Source organism: Impatiens glandulifera, chromosome 7 (assembly GCF_907164915.1).
Source record: "Impatiens glandulifera chromosome 7, dImpGla2.1, whole genome shotgun sequence".
Lineage (NCBI taxonomy): Eukaryota > Viridiplantae > Streptophyta > Magnoliopsida > Ericales > Balsaminaceae > Impatiens > Impatiens glandulifera.
The window spans coordinates 36,129,417-36,149,943 of record NC_061868.1 but is presented as its reverse complement, the minus strand read 5'-3'; the positions used below and the strand labels follow the sequence as shown (position 1 = coordinate 36,149,943).

The following is a 20,527-nucleotide window of genomic DNA, read 5'->3' as shown; positions in this document are numbered from 1 at the left end:
ATTATTTCAACAATTTCAAGTAGTCTAGCGGTTAAAGTGTTAACATTTCATGTTTTCTTAATTATTTTCTCTCTCATTCATTATATATATCTCACTAATCATATAAAATATATTTTTTAATCAATAATATATATATATATATATTAAATGTAGTTACTTTTATTTATATATATATATATATAATATTTATTTATTAGTATAAATATTTTTTTTGGTTAATTTAAAAATTAACTAATTGGTAATAAATATTAAATACAATATATATATATATACATACACAAAATAATAAAATTATTTCAACAATCACAAGTGTCTAGCGTTTAAAGTGTTCACATTTCATTCTTAAGAGACCATGGTTCAAATCCCAAAACATGCAAATTTAGATTTTCAAGAATATATTTTTGACTATAATATATGGTGGTAAACAAATGATACGAGGCATCTGAAAGTGTGAGTCAGAATTAGTGGTTAGTTTGACGAGCATTTGAAAGTGTAAGGTCACGAGATGGAGGTCGAGTGGTGGATGGTTTGTCTAGTGTGAGTTCGAAATTAGTGGTTTGTTTTGCGAGCATTTAAAAGTGTGAGATCACGAGATGGAGGTCGGGTGGTGGGTGGTTGTCGAGTGTGAGGTCGTAATTAGTGGTTGGTTTGGCGAGCATTTAAAAGTGTGAGGTCACGAGATGGAGGACGAGTGGTGGGTGGTGGGTGGTTTTTTGAGTGTGATGTCGGAATTAGTGGTTGGTTTGGCGAATATTTGAAAGTGTAAGGTCACGAGTTAGAGGTCAGGTGATGAGTGGTTTGTTGAGTGTGAGGTCGGAATTAGTGGTTGGTTTGGCGAGCATTTGAAAGTGTGAGGTCACGAGATGGAGGTCGGGTGGTGGATAGTTTGTCGAGTGTGAGTTCGGAATTAGTGGTTGGTTTGGCAAAATTTTAAAGTGTGAGGTCACGAGATGGAGGTCGAGTGGTGGGTGATTTGTCGAGTGTGAGGTCGGAATTAGTTGTTGGTTTAACGAGCATGTGAAAATGTGAAGTCACAAGATGGAAGTCGGGTGGTGGGTGGTTTGTCAAGTGTGAGATCGGAATTAGTGGTTGGTTTATCAAGCATTTAAAAGTGTGAGTTCACGAGATGAAGGCCGGGTGGTGGTTAGTGGTTGGTTTGACGTTGGATAAAAGGTCTGTGATCAATTAAGATTGGTTGTTGATTTGTTGAAGTGGGAGTAAAAGAGAGATCGATTAAGATTGGTGAGTAGTTTGTCGAGTCACAAGATTATGGTCAGTGGGTGGTTTGACAAAGAGATAAAGAGACATGAAAAGTGTGAGTCACAAGATGATGGTCAATTGGGGGGCTAGTAGTTGAGTTTGACAAGAGATAAGAGAATTTTCATCAATTGAGGTCGACTAAGATTGATGGTTGTGCCGAGAGATAAAAAAAACATATGAAAAGTGTAAGTCACAATATAATGATCAATTAAGGGGTTAAGTGTAGTGTCGAGTGAATAAAATATATATGTTAATATTAAATTTAAGATTAAATTTAATTTTTATAAACTAAAACAAATTTTAAATTAATTAGTGTGAAATAATATTAATTTTGTTAGCATGCTAGTATAATAATATATTCATATGAAGGGACACAAATATATATATATATATATATATATACAAGGTCATTGAAGTTTGAAGAAGTTATATTTAAATTATTTTCTTTTAATATTTAAATTCATGTCACAGTCCATAATTTTTTTTTAAAAAAAAAACGAGATGGAAAAAGTCAGGAGAACAATCCAATCAACTTCATAAAACTGTTTCCAAATGGACATAATCTTGACAACAATCTATATTGAAAACAGGAAGTTGCATTCATAATTTAAAGCATCCACCGTTTTAGCAAAAGAAAACAAAATTTAAAGCATCACCCATGACACATCCCATCATATCCAACCAAAGCAAGATTAAATTCAAAACAAATTTGAAATGGTCTTGAAATTATCAATCAAATTAGTCAATAACTTGGACTTCTCAATAAATTTAAACTTTATAATAGTAGGTCGGCCACATATAATAATAACAGATAAATTGAAAAATAATATGAACAAAACAATGTATGTACATTTTGCAAGTACAAGGAGGAAAAAAGTCTCACAACTTACATACACATAGTTCTTTGGTCAGGGCTTACGTATGCCCTATTCTTTTTTCACAAATGAACCAAGACCATTGATTTCTCTCCACTGTCTATGAAGACCATTGATCTGGAACAGTAAGAAAATAATTTGTCATCGCTTTTCGGAATCTTTTCTTGTATTGTTTGGGAGAGATAATGGTGGGAGATTCGTTCTTCGGACCGCCTAATATACCAGACGCTTTCACCCATGTCTCCAAATGCTTGTCCCATGTATACTGCCTAATGAAATCGATAATTCCCAATACCAATTCTTTTCGTTCATCGTCGAATCCAACCAGTAGAGAGTAGTCCATCACATCAACAGACTGAAATGAATTCCAAACCAACATTTAAATATCATTAGCTTCTTCTAAGAGATCTAGACCTAGTTTGATGAAGGGTTATAGAACCTTGTTCGGAGTAGATTATTTGAGTAAAAAGATATTAAGAACATGAATATCTAATAAGAATATGTAGAGGGTATTATAGTTGATGATTGGAATTATGATCAGATAGTGAATTATTTGAAATTAAATTCTATCTCACCATCAAAAAAATCATCCAAATCATCAACACAAATACAAAAACTCTTTTACTTTATCTTTTATAAAGTTCAAAAACATTAAATACAAGAGCTATTTTAGTCGTTGAATCCCAAATAATCCATTTTTTTTATCAAATCTCCAGAACAATAATATGCTATACTATAAGAAGGGCTTACCGCTAGGAATGAAGTATCGTTCCACACAGCTCGTTCTAGTTTCCTCTTTGCCTTGCTCCCGAGAAATATGGGCTTTGTACGTAAAGTTTTTATGAGATTCATGTCTAGCAGCACATTGTTCGTCCCTGTCGTCTCAGCATTGTATCGTGATCGAGCAGATCCCTTGAGATCATAAATTCTGGAGATACTTCTTTTGAAGAACAAGTTCTCCATCACCATAAGATCCATTTTTATTTCCTTTCCACCTTTTAAGTTCTTCACACTTACCTGTAATTCGAATTATAAATTAAGAATAAGCAACACCATCTAAAAAGGACAAATTAAAAAATCAAACAATTCAGTCGATTTTCTCATCTGGGTGATCACATTTGGAACAAGGTGCATCTGAACTTAAGTCCAGACAAGATCTATATCCAGATACGCCTAAAATGATGCCAGCAATGAAATTGTTGTTGGCAAGGGATAAAAATGATTGTCATGAACATATCAACAAACTATCCAAATTTCATGGAAATCAACCACTGGATCTTTGACAGGAGGCATTTAAATATGACGCAATTTTCGGTGTATGCCAGCTAGCCAAGCGTATAAGGATCATTTGAACTAGAAATTCATTGGTGGTTTCTTAGCTAGATCTACAGAAGTGTTTTCAAATGAAGCCACTATTATTTATTTAAGAGGTTGTTTGATCATTGATGTAGGTTTTCCTTTCAAAGTATACTTTGATTGATATAAAAAAGGAAAAAGATGGATTATTTGGGTTAAATGACTAAAATATCTTTCCATTCAACATTTTAAAACATTATAAAAATAAAAGATATTTTGGTAGTTTAGTTGATGATTTGATTAATGGAGTGATTGATGATGGGATATGGGGTTCTTAATCAAACAAAGTTATATAACTGCTTAAGTAATGAAGATGAGGGATGATAACCTGATAAATTCCAAGAACTTTAGCCAGGCATGTTGGACTACCAGAATTCAGAGAATCCGTCAAGTATCTGAAATATTCAGGCGCGAATTCCTCAAAAGATTCCAACTCAGTTTTCTGTACTTGTTTTATAATGAACCTTTCATCAAGAGACTTTGCAAAGTACACGTTGCTTTTCCCCCCCTGTGCACCCCATCTCTTGCATCTACTCAATGAACGTATGAAGTCCACTTCACTCGGGCAGCATTTTTTCCTCAGGTCCACAAACTGTTTTGCAAAATAACAGGTTACGGAAAACCTAACCTTGCCTCCAGCAACAGACGAGTCGTCTCCAAAAGAAATCTTCGGATGAGGAGAACTTTTTGAATCAGTAAATAAGCCACTGACAGTAGAAGATAAGCTACTTTCACTTCCATAATTTCCAAAGTGGATATGATCCAAATCTAGAGAGCCAAATGATGGCCAAACCGAAAAGCTAGAAGATGTAGAGTTTTCTCTACTTAATTCACCAACATTGACACTTCCTTCATTCCCCACGTTTGGCCTCCCCGATATCCAGTTCTCGTAATCCTTGGAACTGAGGGCATGAGATATTATGCTAGTCGGTTCATTATCATAGACAGTAATAACCAGATCATTAATGCCCGTTTGTGGAAAGAATCGACCCCCTTCAGGCATAAATGACATTGAAGAGATGAACAGGGGAGTTGAATTGAGCAATGGATCAAACTTTCTCTGCATATTAGAAACGGGATCTCTGACCATATTTCGGTAATCTCCAGATGCATGGAAAGATCTGAGTGTCGACAAATACAATGAAGAAGGAGGTAACCCTTTTCTAATCCTGTCTCGCAGTCTAAGAGCAGAATCAAAGGAATAAACCCTAGTTGGTGACATTATTCTTCCGGAAGTTGGGCTATCGTTTTGATTCATTTGTCTGGTAGAACCAACCGGAGATCCATCTTCTGTCTTAAGAAGCTGGGGCTTTGAGAAAGGTTGGGTTGTGCCTGTCCATGCAGAATCAATTGTCTCGGACAAATTGGACTTAGTTGATTTGATTTTGTCTATGGATGTTGGTGCGACTTCAACTTCCACCTCGGGATGCGGTTTATGAGGTTGTTCTGCAAAATTATGCACAGACAATGATAAGGAAGAATCTTCCTTCTGTTCTTGATGTATAGTTCCTTCAGCACTCTTTGTTTTCAATAGAGAATCCAGAGAACCAAGCCTCTGACCCCAAACATGTGAATTGAGTATAAGAGAACGCCTAAAGCGGTTAAGTTCAAGAATATCTATTCCCGCATTTGGACTCAGTACACCATCAGGTTGAAGGAAGTCCTATTCACAAGAATAACCAAGATGAGGTACATGAGTATAAATATAGTCAAACTCCACAACAGCTTCTTTCGCTTTAATGCCCAAATCTATTTACATAACTGGTTTTTTCATTAGATCAAAATTCATCCAGAATCTATAAAAACATTTAAAATTTTATTCTACCTCATAATCCTCCCTCTCTTGAACAAGCTGGTCTTTGAAATCCATTATGTGGTCAAGAAACTCGTCTTGATCAGAAAACTCAAGCAAACATTTCTGTTCCATGCTGTCAATAACAACAGACAACTGAGAGTACAGGGCTTCCATTTTACCCAACAACTGCAAAGAGAAAGTGATATTCAGTGTATGCCTTGGGAATTTTACTAACACGAGACCAAAATAATAGTAGTAACTAATAGTGCAATACAAAATTCAAATAATATATACCCATTTGGAAACACTTTCAAGGTTGGATCTGAATCTAAATTCGAATTCAGATGAGAAACAATCAGATAACATAAAGTATTTCCAAATGGGCTTGGGATAACAGAACAACTGAGGTGAAGGCAAAAATGTGTGGTTTTAAGTCTTAACCATATTCAAAATCAATAAATTTAAGAAACGCCTACCATCTTTTTTGAACTTATAATTCATGTTTGAAATATGCCATTTGAGATTGAAAAACGAGAATTCAGCCTAAGAGGACTATACTCAAGAAGACAGTTGATTTCAATAAAGCACCTCATCAGCTTCTTTCCTAAGCCATTCCTGTTGAAAATGGCCTTTGAACTCAAGCACTGAAGAAGGCAAGTGGACCGAGAGGATATCAATTGGGGAATAACGGAAAGAGGCAACCATACTACCAAATCTGTAAAAAGAAAATAAGGCAAAAAAAAGCAATTCAATTCAGCCTTCATCATCAACCTCCAAAATTATGACACTTGTATCAACAAACAGTCTAAAAGAAACATACCCATAGAATCGGAGACAATCCTTTTGTAGAGAGTGACCACAGCTTGCAACCCGATTAGCAGTGGCATGATTCGAAAAACTAAGCTCCAGGAACTTCCCAAAAGAAAGTCCCCAAGCAGCATCAGACATAATGACCCTATGTGTAGCTGGAGGAACACCGTCTCTCTGTGGGCACTTTAAGCATCTATGCCACATCCATATCTTTCCATCACGCTCCCCATGTAGCTTCTTCATAGATGTAAGGCTTCTAACATTTATTGTAAGATTTCCCTGTTGATGAGTGTAGCATAGCACATGGGCTTCAGCTGGCTCACTACATTTTCTACAACTGGGTGTCTAGAACAAACAAAACAATCAGTCAGTCAAATTAAAGTTTAGCTAAAACTTGATTTTACAAATAAAAACAAGAAATTCAACCTACCAGATCAAATAGATCATCACGAAGATACCTCCCTAAGGGCTTATCAAAACTTCCATAGAACTTAATGCGAAGAAGTTGAGAGCGTTCACATACAGTTTCATTTAATACACATCGACTGGAGAAAGATACCAGTATGCTCTGTTGACTGTCTGCTGCAGAGTAAACTTCACTTGCTTCTTCTTCACAATTGTCTGGCTCTTTCTCCTCTTCACCCTTGATAATGAAATTTTCTTGTATGGTAGAATTTCCAGCACCAAGCACTGTGGAGTTGCTAATTTCATCCCAAACCGCATTGCTTACTAAATCATCATTGTGTGCATCATATACTTCATTCCCAGCTATACACATAAAAGCGACATGCTCAGCCGCTAGTTCATCCTCTTCATTTTGCAACTTCATCTTCGAATCCTCCATGGCAGTTTCCTGTGAAGCAATTACCTCGGAAGATACAGTATTAGGTATGATGGAAATTGCGTTATCGGAATTTGTCCACTCTGGCAGGGCAAGTGAATGCTTTGAAGAAATTCTGGGTAAGCTTGCACCCTCATCTGCTAGGAAGGAAGTCTCCAAGGATAAATGATATGCTGCAAAAACAGCATATCGAACTACATGTTTGATCTTCTTCAGTTCTTCACGGGAAGAACCTTTCAAAAGGACCTATAGGAAGTTGTGAACAAAGTTAATCAATTGTCCATGTATCTTCAAGTGTTTGATAAACATTATATGAAAAGACTTCATTGCATCAATAACTTGTATCATTGTGAAAAAACTATGAGCTAGATATAGAATTCTTAATGTATTAAGGGTGTGATATTGTGATGGTAATTCAACTGATTCATGATTAGTTATGATAAACTACTATCAATCAATCACATAATTAAACAAACTATGGTTAACATTAATAAACTAATTTTGGAAAATAATTAATTAGACATAGCACTCCCCTGAAGCTAGTGAGTATATGATCTCCAAACCACCAAAGAACTTTATTAATAAAAGGTTCATCGTTTTCTCGAAAAAAAACATAAACAAAAACACCAGAAGGACCAGAATGAGGAGAAGGTCGGGTTGATTCAGTCAAAAGTGAGAATGAGAGAAGACATTTATGTTTTGTTTAAGAGCACTAACACTGCTTTAATACTATGTTGTTTTTATTAGAAAAAAATTATATCTTCTTTCTTGTATCATTCTGAAAAATCTACAAGGGGATAGCCTATATATATTAAAAAAAAGTAATTTCATGAACTAGGGCAATAATCGCCCAATTTCAACCTAATTAGTTATGGTAAACTACTATGATATTATCTATCAATCACCCATAATTAAAAATTCTATAAGCCAGTGTGATAAACAATCAATTACAAGTAAATATGGTAAATAACTAATTACATATAACTAGCTTAGATTGATATTTTCTAAAACTTGATAAAAACGATTTTGTAAGCAAGAAGTTTCCAGAGAAGAAAAGATGCATCATATAAAGAACAATCTTATAAATGGTCTAGGAATGTCAAAACACTAAAAGGAGGCACAACGTCAACATTAAAGAAGGTGCTTAAATTCTCAAAGGGCAGTATTAATTTGTTCTACTGACCATCCAACAGTAGCATTTTTTCTACTCTGTACAAGCCTTAAAAAATTGAAATGTATGACTTGCTTTTGGCCTTTTCTATTCCTCTATCCATCATACTAACAGAAACCAAAAAGGCAATTAGCTAGATGTTATTTCTATTGAAGAACATGTTCAATATATGATTTCTACATAGCTACAAAATGTCTAGAAGTAGGAATGGATGGTACACACATCCTTATGCGAAGGAAGTTTCTAGAGGACAGGCTACATTCTAGCATCCTATTTTCTCTTTGTTGGTAAGTGTTCTATGAACAAGGTAATCACCCCTCCTCTAGGGGGTATCGTCATTCCTAAAATCCACACCAAACAGTTAATCAATATGACATGTCAAAATCTGAAGATATTTCTGAATTCATATTTAATATGTAACCCAACCAAGCATAGTGGTCCATAACGCAAACGGTTAATCAGTAAGACAACTTAATTGCTGAACATGTACGGTTAATGATGAGACTTTTAAGCAACAGTTATTGCCTTCAGACAATTTGAAAGTAAATGAGTAAAATAAGATACTACCGTGCAACCCAATCGCCTGGGGCAACCTTCAAAAAACATCAAGGTTTTGGTTGGTGGTCTCTTGTTCAACTGATTAACACATTCAAGTTCTTCTGACACTTTCTCCACATGGAATAGTGCACAGTTTCCCACTGTTGCTGCGGAGAGATTATCGATTGTTGGGGTTATTGAAGCACCTGTGCACCTCGCTATGCGTTCCAGTAGTGGTCTTTTGACATTTAATACCAGAGAGATCTCCTTTGCCAAGAGATACTCTTGGGCATAAGAAGCTACAGTTTTTTCAACCAGCAGCACATTAGGTCGGTGGGCTTCTATCTTCGATACAATCACTTTCAAGTTATTGATCTCCTGTTGAACAACAGAGTCAGAGCTAAATCTCAATGACTTATCCTAAAGTAGAATAAATAGATCAGTGAGCAAAGGACCTGTTCCAGTAATGTGGTGAAGGATGACAACTTATTGGGTACTCGTTGGTACTCAAGTGCGCCTCCTAAAATAAGTAATCTCGTGTTTTTGTACTGTGAAGTCATGCGCTTGTGTTTTATGTTTTTAGTACAAACTATTCCCTTAACCAGTGTGCTGGCACCAAGAAAATAAAATCAAAACTCATAATAGACAAAATGAAGAAAATTGCTATAGATAAATATGACATGTACATACCTCTCAATAGGACTTCCAGATGCTATACACTTAACCTTCACATAATCGACAGGATCCATACTACCTTCCTTGCTAGTGTCTGGCCTCACAAAATTCCCAGCTTGCCAAGCTACACGAGCCACAACATCCAACCAGTCGTCTTTGCTGTTTTCTTTGCCCACTTTGATACCCTCCCCCTGTAGCAGCTGAGAAACAAGAGCCCTGAAATGCCCCTGTACTACATCTCTCAGGGGTTCTTTTGGTCCATCATTCTGCTTTTCGTTCACAGAGAGCATGTTAGAAAGACTGCTGCAAGATGAAAAATCTGCCCCAGAATCCCCAATCTCATCATCGTCATCGTAGGCAAATAAGTTACTTTCTATTTCATCATATTCATCCTCGGGTGCTGGAGGGAGCCAAATTTGGGTATTGTTGTCAAAATCTAGTGGTTTTTGAAACTTGTCACCCCGATCATTAAACATAGACATATCATTGGAACACTGATTGTTATTCTCCAGATTTCCTGTTTCTGGGTATTTTACAACCATTGTATCCTGATTAAAGGAGCCACCACTTTGGGACTTTGGAGTTTCACAGTGCTCTTGATTTACAGTATCTTCACCTCTATTGGAAATAATATGGATCCTAGAAGGGCTATCATATGAACTTGATGCATAGGACTTGAAACTATAAAAGTCACGTCTAAGGCTAAGACTACTTGAATCAATATCTGACCCGTCATTACCATAATCACTTGAAGGGCTGAAGAAGGATCTTGCCGAATAATCTCCTTCTTCATCACTCCTGCAATCATGAATCACTTCTTAATGACCAATTAACCTACAGTTAGGGTGAAAAAGGAACATTTTGGTAATTATGAAAATAAATCACATACTATTTATTTCTTTTAGAATTAGTTGTGAAAATGTACTATTTGTTATGAAACTGTGATTTTTTTTAAATGAAAAACTAATAATGCAATGTAAACTGATGGACAATAGAGAAAAAAAATAAGATCTGTTATCGAAGCAATGCCCGGAGAAAATTCAAACTTCCTTTTGGTGAAGGAAATAATCACTACAAAATTTTGGATCTTTTTAAATAATCACGTATATAAAAACCTGGTAAATTCACACTCCTCTACTTTCTCCACAACTAAGAAAAGAAAAGATATATCTGAATCAGATTTGAACAGGTTAACAGACATAAGAAACTATATAGTTGCATGATTATCCTGAAAGTAACTAGATGATGCCTTCATTTTAACAAGATAGATAAAACAAAAACATAAAATGAGAGCAGAATATATAAAGTTGCATGAATATTCTAAAAGTAATTAGATTATACGCTAAATGTCTTGAACACACCATAAAGGATCAAAACTAAAAGGAGATTATTAGATTAAAAAAAATGAGTGCAGTATCGAATTTTTTCGGGGTCAACTATGACTCAAGAAATTGAGAATCATTTCGAGATTCTTACAACTTCCGTTTTTGAATAAACATCTTTGTCCCTCAGTTGTCACTTCATGACCACACATGGCATGACTTGTACATATTTATATTTCTACCATAGATGATGCAACTTTCGCATTGAAATTTCAATTTTTTCAAGATAGATAATAACCATATCAATAAAAGTCATCCAATAGAGACATATATAGGGAAATTATCTAACCTGCTTGGAGAGCGACGAACCAATATAGGAGAAGGACGGCCAATAAGTGGAGAAACATTATCTCTGATCTCAGCATGAGAGGAATAACCATCCGTTCTTTGACCACTAAAACATGGTGATGGCTGTTCAGGACTTTGCAAGGGAGAATCAGAAGGGTAAATTTTATCACAATATTTTCCCTCACCATGAGATCTACTAATTTTCAAGCAAACCTTGCAAAACTTAATACAAGTCTCAGCATCATCAGTAATGCTTATTTTAGTTTCTGTAAGGTCAACATCCAAACAACCAGATTTTTTAAAGCAATTCCCACACAAGATCCTTCCACAACTTCTACAATGATATCTATGGGAAGTAGCATCAGAAAATTTCAACTCACACTCACAGCACATACAAGAAATATTGTTTCCAGGCATATTTCAGTCAGTCAATAGAGAATTCAGATCAGGGGTGACTTTACTTGCGAAAAGCAAACTTCTTCCCAATTGAATTATGTAAATTTTATGAACTTGGAGGTAGAAATAAAATCTATGATTCCCACAAACAAAAAGGATGGGATTTTGGGTTACAAATAAAATTTCTATTTATAGGTAAAATAAGTATAAAATCCCTCCTGAAACTAGAAAAACTATCAGTTGGGGGAAAAGGGAGGCTACAGATTAACAAACACTGACAGTATGCAATCAAACAAATCTGTTGAAAAAGAAGCAATCATTTGAATTAGCCGATCCCAGATTCGTCAAGATCAGATCCCACGATCGATTCACAAGCATTAGAAGAAGAAAACCCAGAACTAGCGAGAGAATCCGGTTGAATCCCCGGTATGATTGCAAGCATCAAACTAGTTGTGGGTATGTATCAGCGAAAAGGGTAAACCCTAAACACAGCAAATGTTGACTCTTTAGTAATTAAAAGAAAAAGAAAAAAAGTCGTCTGATCGAAGTAGAAAAGAGATCAGAAGGATGAGAGTGATGAATGAATAGGAAGAAGAGGAGCTTTGAAATGAGATTAGTAGGAGGAAGAGGTTGAGAATGAAAAGGAGGAAAAGGGAAGGAACGGAGAAGATGGGGTTTGTGTAAAAATAGATGATGGCTCGCATATCCATGAACAGACCCCCTCTCTGGTCTCCTTTGCCTTCGAATACAAAGCGACCATTCCACTCTTTCTTGTCTTTCCCTTCTTTCCCGGCAGAAATGCTTTCACTTTCATTGCACAACTCCTTATATATTTCTTTCTTGCTACTGTTCGTGCACCCTTTTTCTCTCTCTCTCTCACTTTATCTTCCTACTTCTCTCTCCTCCACCTAGGGTTGGTATATGTTGTCTAGTATCTGCCCTTCTTCCTTTTGTAACTTGGCCATGTTTGGTTTGGGATCCTACTTTTAGTTCTACAATGAATTCAGTCATTTTTTTACTAAATATTCTTTCATATCTTTCATAGTGAGTTAATATTATGAATAACTAATATGACACCCTACCTTTCTCGCTTCCATTTAAAATGTATTTAGTGAAAAGTTGGTCGTTGTAGCGCGAGAGGATGGAATTGAACTGTTCATTTACTTGTTTGTAGTTTGCACCTTACTTTTATCGCTTCCATTTAAAACGCATCTAGTGAGAAGTTGGTCGTTGTGACGAAAAACGAAGAGGTGGAATTCAACCTAGGTTCATTTGCTTGATTTCGTTCTAAAAAATGTGACATATTGATCTCTTAAAATTAAATACGTTAATAACATGTTTTGAAATATACAATTGAACGAACAAATATTATTAAATTTATTAATATATAATTACAAATAATTACAATTTAGAAAATATTTCATCTCAAACAATAGTTCAATAAAAAAAATTTAAAAAATTATCCAAATCCAAACTAATTTTCAAAATGGAACTAATAAGACAATAATAGAGACCAATGATACTAAAATGGTCACAATTAGACATTCAACAAATTGTCTAAAATAAAATTAATAAAATATTATATTGTATTTACAAAATTAATATTATAAACAAATACAATGAAATGGTTAGTTAGAAGGTTAAAATCTTCAATAATATAAAATTAAAAAATTATTGACAGCTATTTAAAAAGTTTACAATAAAAGAGAAAAGAAGTTAATAAAACATTACTTAGTGGCACCCATTAGGATTCTAATCATGATCTCAAGTGTGGAATTACATTTTAATTATGAGATATTCATAATTGTTCATATTGTATTTATATTTTTATGCATAAAATAAAAATAATGTCTTTATTTAGTTAGATGATACAAAATCATCTAATTTTTTTTTTATCGTAATTATTGTAACTATTTTTTCAGTATGATAAATAAAAAAAAATGTCTTTATTTAGTTAGATGATACAAAATAATTTAAAAACTCACAAAAGAGAATTCTTTTATCCTCCAACATTAAGGCTTAGATTGTCAAATGAACTTAAATCAAGATTATGAAGTTAAGAATTTTCAAAAAAATGCAAGGATGCGACACTTTTAGAGGTTAGACTTGGTTATATTTCAATGTGGCCTTCTTTCTAAATGCAGAATTTGACCGAATCTTCCTTATAAATTCAATTGATAAATGAAAATGTGAATTTTGATTAAATAAAATCAGATTAAACTCACACAAAATTTAAAAATAAAATTTGATTCAAATGTAAAATTTTAATTCATTCATTTAAAATATAATTAATTTGTTAATTGTTTAATTAACATTTATTTTCTTGAAAAATAATTATTGCTACATTTAATGCTGTTAATTGAGATTGTAACATTCATGAGTTTATTTCTATCCATTTATTACCAACAATTTTAAAATCATGTAACACATCAATGTAAACAATGAAGAGGCATCAACAGCTACATCAACATCTTATTTGTTATGTCTAACACATTCATCGAATCAACATCTTATTTTCGTAATTTTATTTTCTGTATATTTGTTTTTTTATTGGTAATATCCTATATTTATATATTTTCTATAATTTTAAAACAAGATAACCTAACTCATGACATAAAATGATATAACTTAATGAAATTGTCCCTAATCTCCACATAAATCATTTTTTCAGTAAACAAATGAACTAATTTTATTCTTACCAACAAAAATATTCATTGCGCATAAATTGAGTACAATAATTAGTTTGAGTGCATCGTTATTCAAGAATATCGATCTTGAAATAATAAAAAGAAATTTGTCCAAATTGAAGATAACATTCTCTCATGGGATAGGTATGGTATTTGGTTCAAGGGCAAATTTATGAATGAGATAAACTAACTTAATCTCAGCAATTTTTTTTAATACTTATCATACATTTTAAAAATTGTCCAAAATTCAATTCTTCCTAAGTGCATGTTTTTTTTTATATTATATATCCTGTTTTGGTTGTCTTTAATAATATTATTTTTTATTATATGTAGATTATTTTTTCAGATTACGATTTAAATTATTATGTTATTTGTACTTTATTTGGTATAAATGTTTTTTTGTTTGTATCTTAATTTTGATTACTTTTAAAAAATTATTGTAAATATTTTACAAACATAACAAATGTACAATTTTTTTATATTATTATTCTGGCATAAAAAGTATGACCAATGGAAATCAAAAATATATTTTAGGTTATATTGATGCTAAAATATAATATATATATATATATATATATATATATATATATATATATATATATTAAAAACAAAACTAATACATAAATAAGGTCAAACACATTGAGCTCGTGCTTGACCAATCGTGCCCAAACTACAAATTTCAATATGAAATAAAAATATATTTGACAAATATTTCTATTCTAATAACCTATTTTTCTATTTTAGATTTTGTTACAATTAGGATAATAATATATCAATAAAAAAAAAAAGAGTTTCACATTAAAAAGAAATAGAGTATAAGATTGATTTGGGATTAAATCATGATTATAATTAAAAAAAAATATACTTTTAAAATTTAAATATTTAAATGGCTTGAAAATTTACATTAAAAAAACAAAGGCATCTATTTTATAATGATTCAAACTTTTTAACTAACATCCTAATCATAATAATGTTAATATATATCATGTCATAACATTTTCTTCAATCTAATAATGTTATTAAGAATTAAACATCAATAAATCACTTAGTTTAAAGTTATGAATTTGAGTTATTAGATCAAATCACATTTTATTTTTTTATGTTTTTTACTCATTTATTTCAGAGTAAATAACCTCATTTAAATGAAGAGGGTTCTTAGTGGGAATATACTAGTATCACTTAAATTAACATGTGATTTATAAAAAAAAAAAATTAGCAATATAACTTAATATTTTTTATAATATTAAATTTTGATTTTTAGTTTGTATAATAAAGTATTGATAATTAAAACTTGAATAATGTCAAAGATTAAATATCACATAATTATTGATTATAAAATAGAATGAGATTTAAAATAATATTAAGAGATTATATAATAATACAATGAGATTTAAAATAATATTCTGAGATAGGCATTCTTCTTCCCATTTTCTCAAACAAACAAAAAACTAGTATTTTGTTGAATAATAATATTATAATATAAAATGGAAAGAATACAAAATAATATTATTTTGTTTAAATATTATTTATTTATTTTTAGATAGAGTGAATAAAGTATGTCTGGATGTACAGTCAGCGCCACCATTGGATTTTGATTTGACGCGCTCTCAATGCCTACTTGCCTTTTTTTAAAACTATTTATAATTAAAATATTTTATCAAACTAATTCAATTAAAAAAATATTATTATTTTATATAAAATAAATGATAATTGGCAAATGGACGAAAGACAGTGAGGCAATTAATTAAAAAAAAATGTCTTAAAAAAAAATGGAGAGAGAAATATATGGACATAGAAGTCAAAACAAAAACATTTCACAATAAGCACGTTTATTGTCGTACTTTAATAAGGATGCATATGATTTAGTTTATAAGTTGAATTTATTGATATTTATGTAATAATTTGTTAAAATAAATTTAATTAATAACGTAAAAAAATTATAATCAAACATTTTTAGATACATTAAAAAACCGAAAAATAATTTAAACTTAAAATATAAATAATTAAATAAAATAATTCATATATTTATAATTATAAATGATGAAAATATCAAATACCAAATAAAAATAACATTTAATAACAATACTTTTAAAATATAACATAAACTTATAATAATTGTATTAATTAAGAGAAGATAAAAAAAAATTTTAGTAAAAAAGATGGAATGTTATATTAAATAAGTATATTTATTAATTATTTTAAATAATATTATTAAAAATAAATAATTGCATTTTTTGTTTTGATTTAGGGATCGATGTGGGTATGTAAATACTATTCCCGCACGAACCCAGACCAGCATATTTTGGATTTTCCCGATCCCGGCCATCCCAGTCAAAGCAGAAAAAAAACCATACCAATTGGTTGGATCAGTTGCTGATTTCAAATTGCCCTCCTAATTCTAACAAATAAATTTATTAATTAATTAAAATACTTAAATCCTACTTACTTTTATTAAATTTGAATTTTAGATAAAAAAAAATATTTGAGTAATTATACCAAAAATATACCTACAACATATTCTATATTATTAAACAATATAAAAAACAAACACTAAACAAATTTTTAGATGTAATTTTTAAAATTTTATTTAATAATTTTTAAACACATTATTTTGTTTAATAATGATTTTTATTTATTTATTTTAATTAAAATTTATAAAAATTAATATATTCATATAATTTATTTTAAAATAAATTATTTTATAATTTAAATAATTTATCAATATTTAAAATTAAGTTAATAAAAATATATATTTAGATATATATTGACCAAGGCTCAAGCGCATGGGTCCTTGGATCTAGAGGGGCTTGGTCTTGGGTTCGGGAGGCTCGGTCCCCAACTCAGACTATTCGATCCTCATCCTGGAAGGCTCGGTCCTAGTCAAGTTCATCGGTTTAGGTCCTCAGTCCTAGGTCTTAGGATTATAGGTACTTGGTCCTAGGTAAGGATATAATTTGATCCTAAGTTAGAAAATTTTGTCCTAGATTAAAGGGAGTTCTCGATCCTAGGCTAGAAAATTCGTTCGGGTTTCTCGATCCTAGTTCTTGGTATCGATCCTAGGACTCAGTCCTTACACAAGAACATCGGTCTTCATCCTCGGTCCTAGCTCAAAAACATCGGTCGTCATCCTCGGTCCCAGTCCTAACTCAAGAACACCGATCCTTGGTCTCGGTCCTAGGTCTGAGTGTTCTTCATTTGGTATGAAGAAATTGCAGAGTCATAACTTTTGATTTAGATAATGAAATTATGATTTGTAAGCTACAATTAGTTCATATTATTATGAAGAATAAAAGCCCTAACATAAATCACGATTATTGTCATTGAAATTCATCAAAATCATTGGAAGTTATATGTTGATTATTGGATCTTTACAAAGATTAATTTCTAAAAACCATTTTTAGATCAAAATTTGTGAAATTTCAAATTAGGCCATTTTAAAGTCTGATTTTTATTCCATTAATTTTGAAATGATGAATATAATTGAACATAACCAAAACAAGAACATCATTAAAACAATTTTTGAAGATGGAATCAAAATCCAATTTTTTTCAATAACACAGTTTGATCAAATATGATCAAAACGATGTTATAATCATTAAAAATTCATCCCAACATGTTTACAAATATGTTTAGCAGCTATTTAAATAAAAAAATTCAAATTAAACTCAAGAACACAAAATTTTATAAAATCCAATTTTTATACTTAATTTTTCGAAAATTTTGATTTAAGTTGATTTGATCTAATTTCTTTCAACTGAAAGTTCATTCATGATATAGAGAATAATTATAAACAAAGAAATCACATGAACAAGCCCTAGAACATATCAAACTAGAAAATTTTGAAAAAAAATCAAACATTCAATTAAAAATTTAAATACAAAACTTCTGGATTCATACCAACAACTGGAGAACACTCCTTGGATGTGTTGGAGACTATCCATAAGCCTAGATCGAAGCTAGGATCACCGGAGAAGGTTTTGACAAAAACCAGTTTTTGACCGAAATTAAGAACATTGATTTAGTCTGTATTTTGTTGTAATTGTTTGACGATTTGGTGTGAAAACCATTAAGGAGTATTTATAGTGGAGCTAGGTTGGTCGAGGAAGGATAATTCAAGTTGAATTGGCTGATCGTTGATCTTGTCCCTAATTTTATCTCCAACAGCCTAGTTCTAGACCGTGTTGTCCCTCCTAGCTCCAAGGCTATCATAAGCGATGACGAGAGGAGGATAATGGTGAAGAAATCAGGGGATAAGGTGGAGAAATGACCGCGCTAGCCTTTTGGAAGAATCGCGCCGACTAGTCGCGATTCTGGCGAGCGTCCGACTCCAGCGAAAAAGACGACCGACGTCGTTTTATGGCGTCATTAGGCGTTCCGTCCAGTCCGTCAACAATTAGGCTAACGGGGTTAGCTTATCCCGTTAGTTGATCTGGTGTGAGCGAGCGCGCGCTTGCTCTGTTACAACGGCTATGTGGCACGCTACTGGGCGTTGGATGATGCTTAGACGCTCATCTGATGGCCACGGACGTTACTGTAAAAACTAAACACAATTCCTACTGCACTAGATTATCAAATTTATTTATTTTTATAAAAAAGTTATTTGAAATCTATTTTTAATCCCTTTTTTGCGTTTTTCTTCACCAAAAATTTCACAAAAAAATATTTTTAGAATCATAATAAAAATTATGATCATATTTTTATATTTTGGTATTTTTTTTTGGAAATTTTGGGTATTTATTTTATTATTTTTAAATCATAAATTATACCTAATTCATTATTAAATTCTAATTAAATAAGTTTAACCCCTTCTTAAATTTAATTTGGGTAAAATAAATACAATATTTTAACCTTAAATTATTTTTAGATTTTTGAATAATTTTTCTAATTAAGATTTAATTATCACAATAATTAACCTTTAATTTGGTTTTAATCCCTTCTTGAGTTATTTTAAATTTAAAAATTCAAAATATTAAATTTTTTTTTTTTTTTTTTTTGTAAAATAGGGTAGTTCAAATTTTTTTGTTTACAATATTATAATATTAATTATTAAATATTATTATAAATAAAAAATATAAATATAAAAATAAATAAGTTGAGAATAAACTGAATAAATTATAAGCAATAAGGTGAGTCTAAAGTCGATCAAACTTACCCTTATGACACAATCTTAATTAAATAAATAAATTAAAAACAAATGAGTTGGAAAGAGAAATTGAATGGATCAAATCTGTTTACACTTTTCTTTTCTTTTTTTGATGAGAAAATATGGCTTAATCTATCTGGATTTAAAGATAATAGAATTTTAAATGATTTGCTATTCGTGTTAAGAATGATTTCAATTTAGATATGAGAAAACTAAAGTTTTTTAAGTTTGATATTCAAATTTAACATGAATCATGATTTGTGCCTATCATATATAGTTAACCTCAGAAACAAACCTATATTAAAAATAATAATTAAATGAGGGACACGACAAACAATAAACTAGTTGATTTAAGAATATTATATTGTATGAGTAGACTAAGCATGTATTTTAAATTATATGATTTTATTAAAAATGAAGAGTGATACATTAGCTAGGATGTATTTGGTTACTATTATGATAATATAATTATCAATTTTTTGTGTATAAAATTTGAATAATGTTTAGTTTAATTAAAACAATAATAATAAACTGAAATATTCTAGGGGTGTGTGAATACATAATAATTGAGAGGATTCCTTGAGATAGAATGAGGATGAGGTATCCAATGTTAAATATTGCCATATGATTACAACAAAAGCGTGGAATTATGCTATTGTAAAGTTTCATACAAAAATGTCAGTTTTTTTTTTTTTTTTTTTTTAGTGTTATTCATTGTGATATTTTATTAAGTGAATTGTAAATGTAAGGCAATATACACTTGTTATAAGATTAAATAATTCTCTTTCTCGTATCTATATATATAATGATGTTTAATTTTCAAAGTGTCCGGATTGTCGGGTCGAGAGTGTGGTTAATTTGGATATATATGTGAGAGTAAATGAATACTTGGGTCGGATTGTGGGTTGATTCGCTCAAAAACTTAAAACGGTTAAAAATAAAATTAAAAATCTTATATGTATGTTTCGAACTTACAACCTTACAAACCAAGTACAACTCTTTAACCAACTATAGACTAATCTACATATATACAATGATGCTTAATTTTCAAAATATCTAGATTGTCGGGTCGAGAGATATGGTTAATTTGAATATATATGTGAGAGTAAATTGATATTTTGGTCGGACTGTGGGTTGACCCGCCCATAAACTTAAAACGATTAAAAATAAAATTAAAAATGTTATAGGTATATTTCAAACTTGTAACTTAACAAAAACAAGTGCAACTCATTAACCAACTAGACTAATAAGACTTTAAATTTTAAATTCAACACCAAATTTGATAAACGCGGGACATTTTTAAAAATATAA

General features: G+C 31.3%; 1 protein-coding gene across 1 annotated transcript; it reads right to left on the bottom strand.

Moving 5' to 3' along the window:
• Positions 1–2,058: 2,058 nt before the first annotated feature.
• On the bottom strand, positions 2,059–12,309 carry LOC124944747 (putative 1-phosphatidylinositol-3-phosphate 5-kinase FAB1C). Its single transcript, XM_047485086.1, has 11 exons — positions 10,992–12,309; positions 9,336–10,118; positions 9,101–9,254; positions 8,676–9,023; positions 6,527–7,183; positions 6,107–6,441; positions 5,875–6,001; positions 5,317–5,472; positions 3,820–5,154; positions 2,886–3,152; positions 2,059–2,490 (listed from the first exon to the last, which is right to left on the bottom strand). Exons 1-11 carry the CDS (start codon positions 11,405–11,407, stop codon positions 2,236–2,238), a joined length of 4,833 nt encoding a protein of 1,610 aa, XP_047341042.1. The 5' UTR covers positions 11,408–12,309; the 3' UTR covers positions 2,059–2,235.
• Between the last annotated feature and the right edge of the window lie 8,218 nt (positions 12,310–20,527).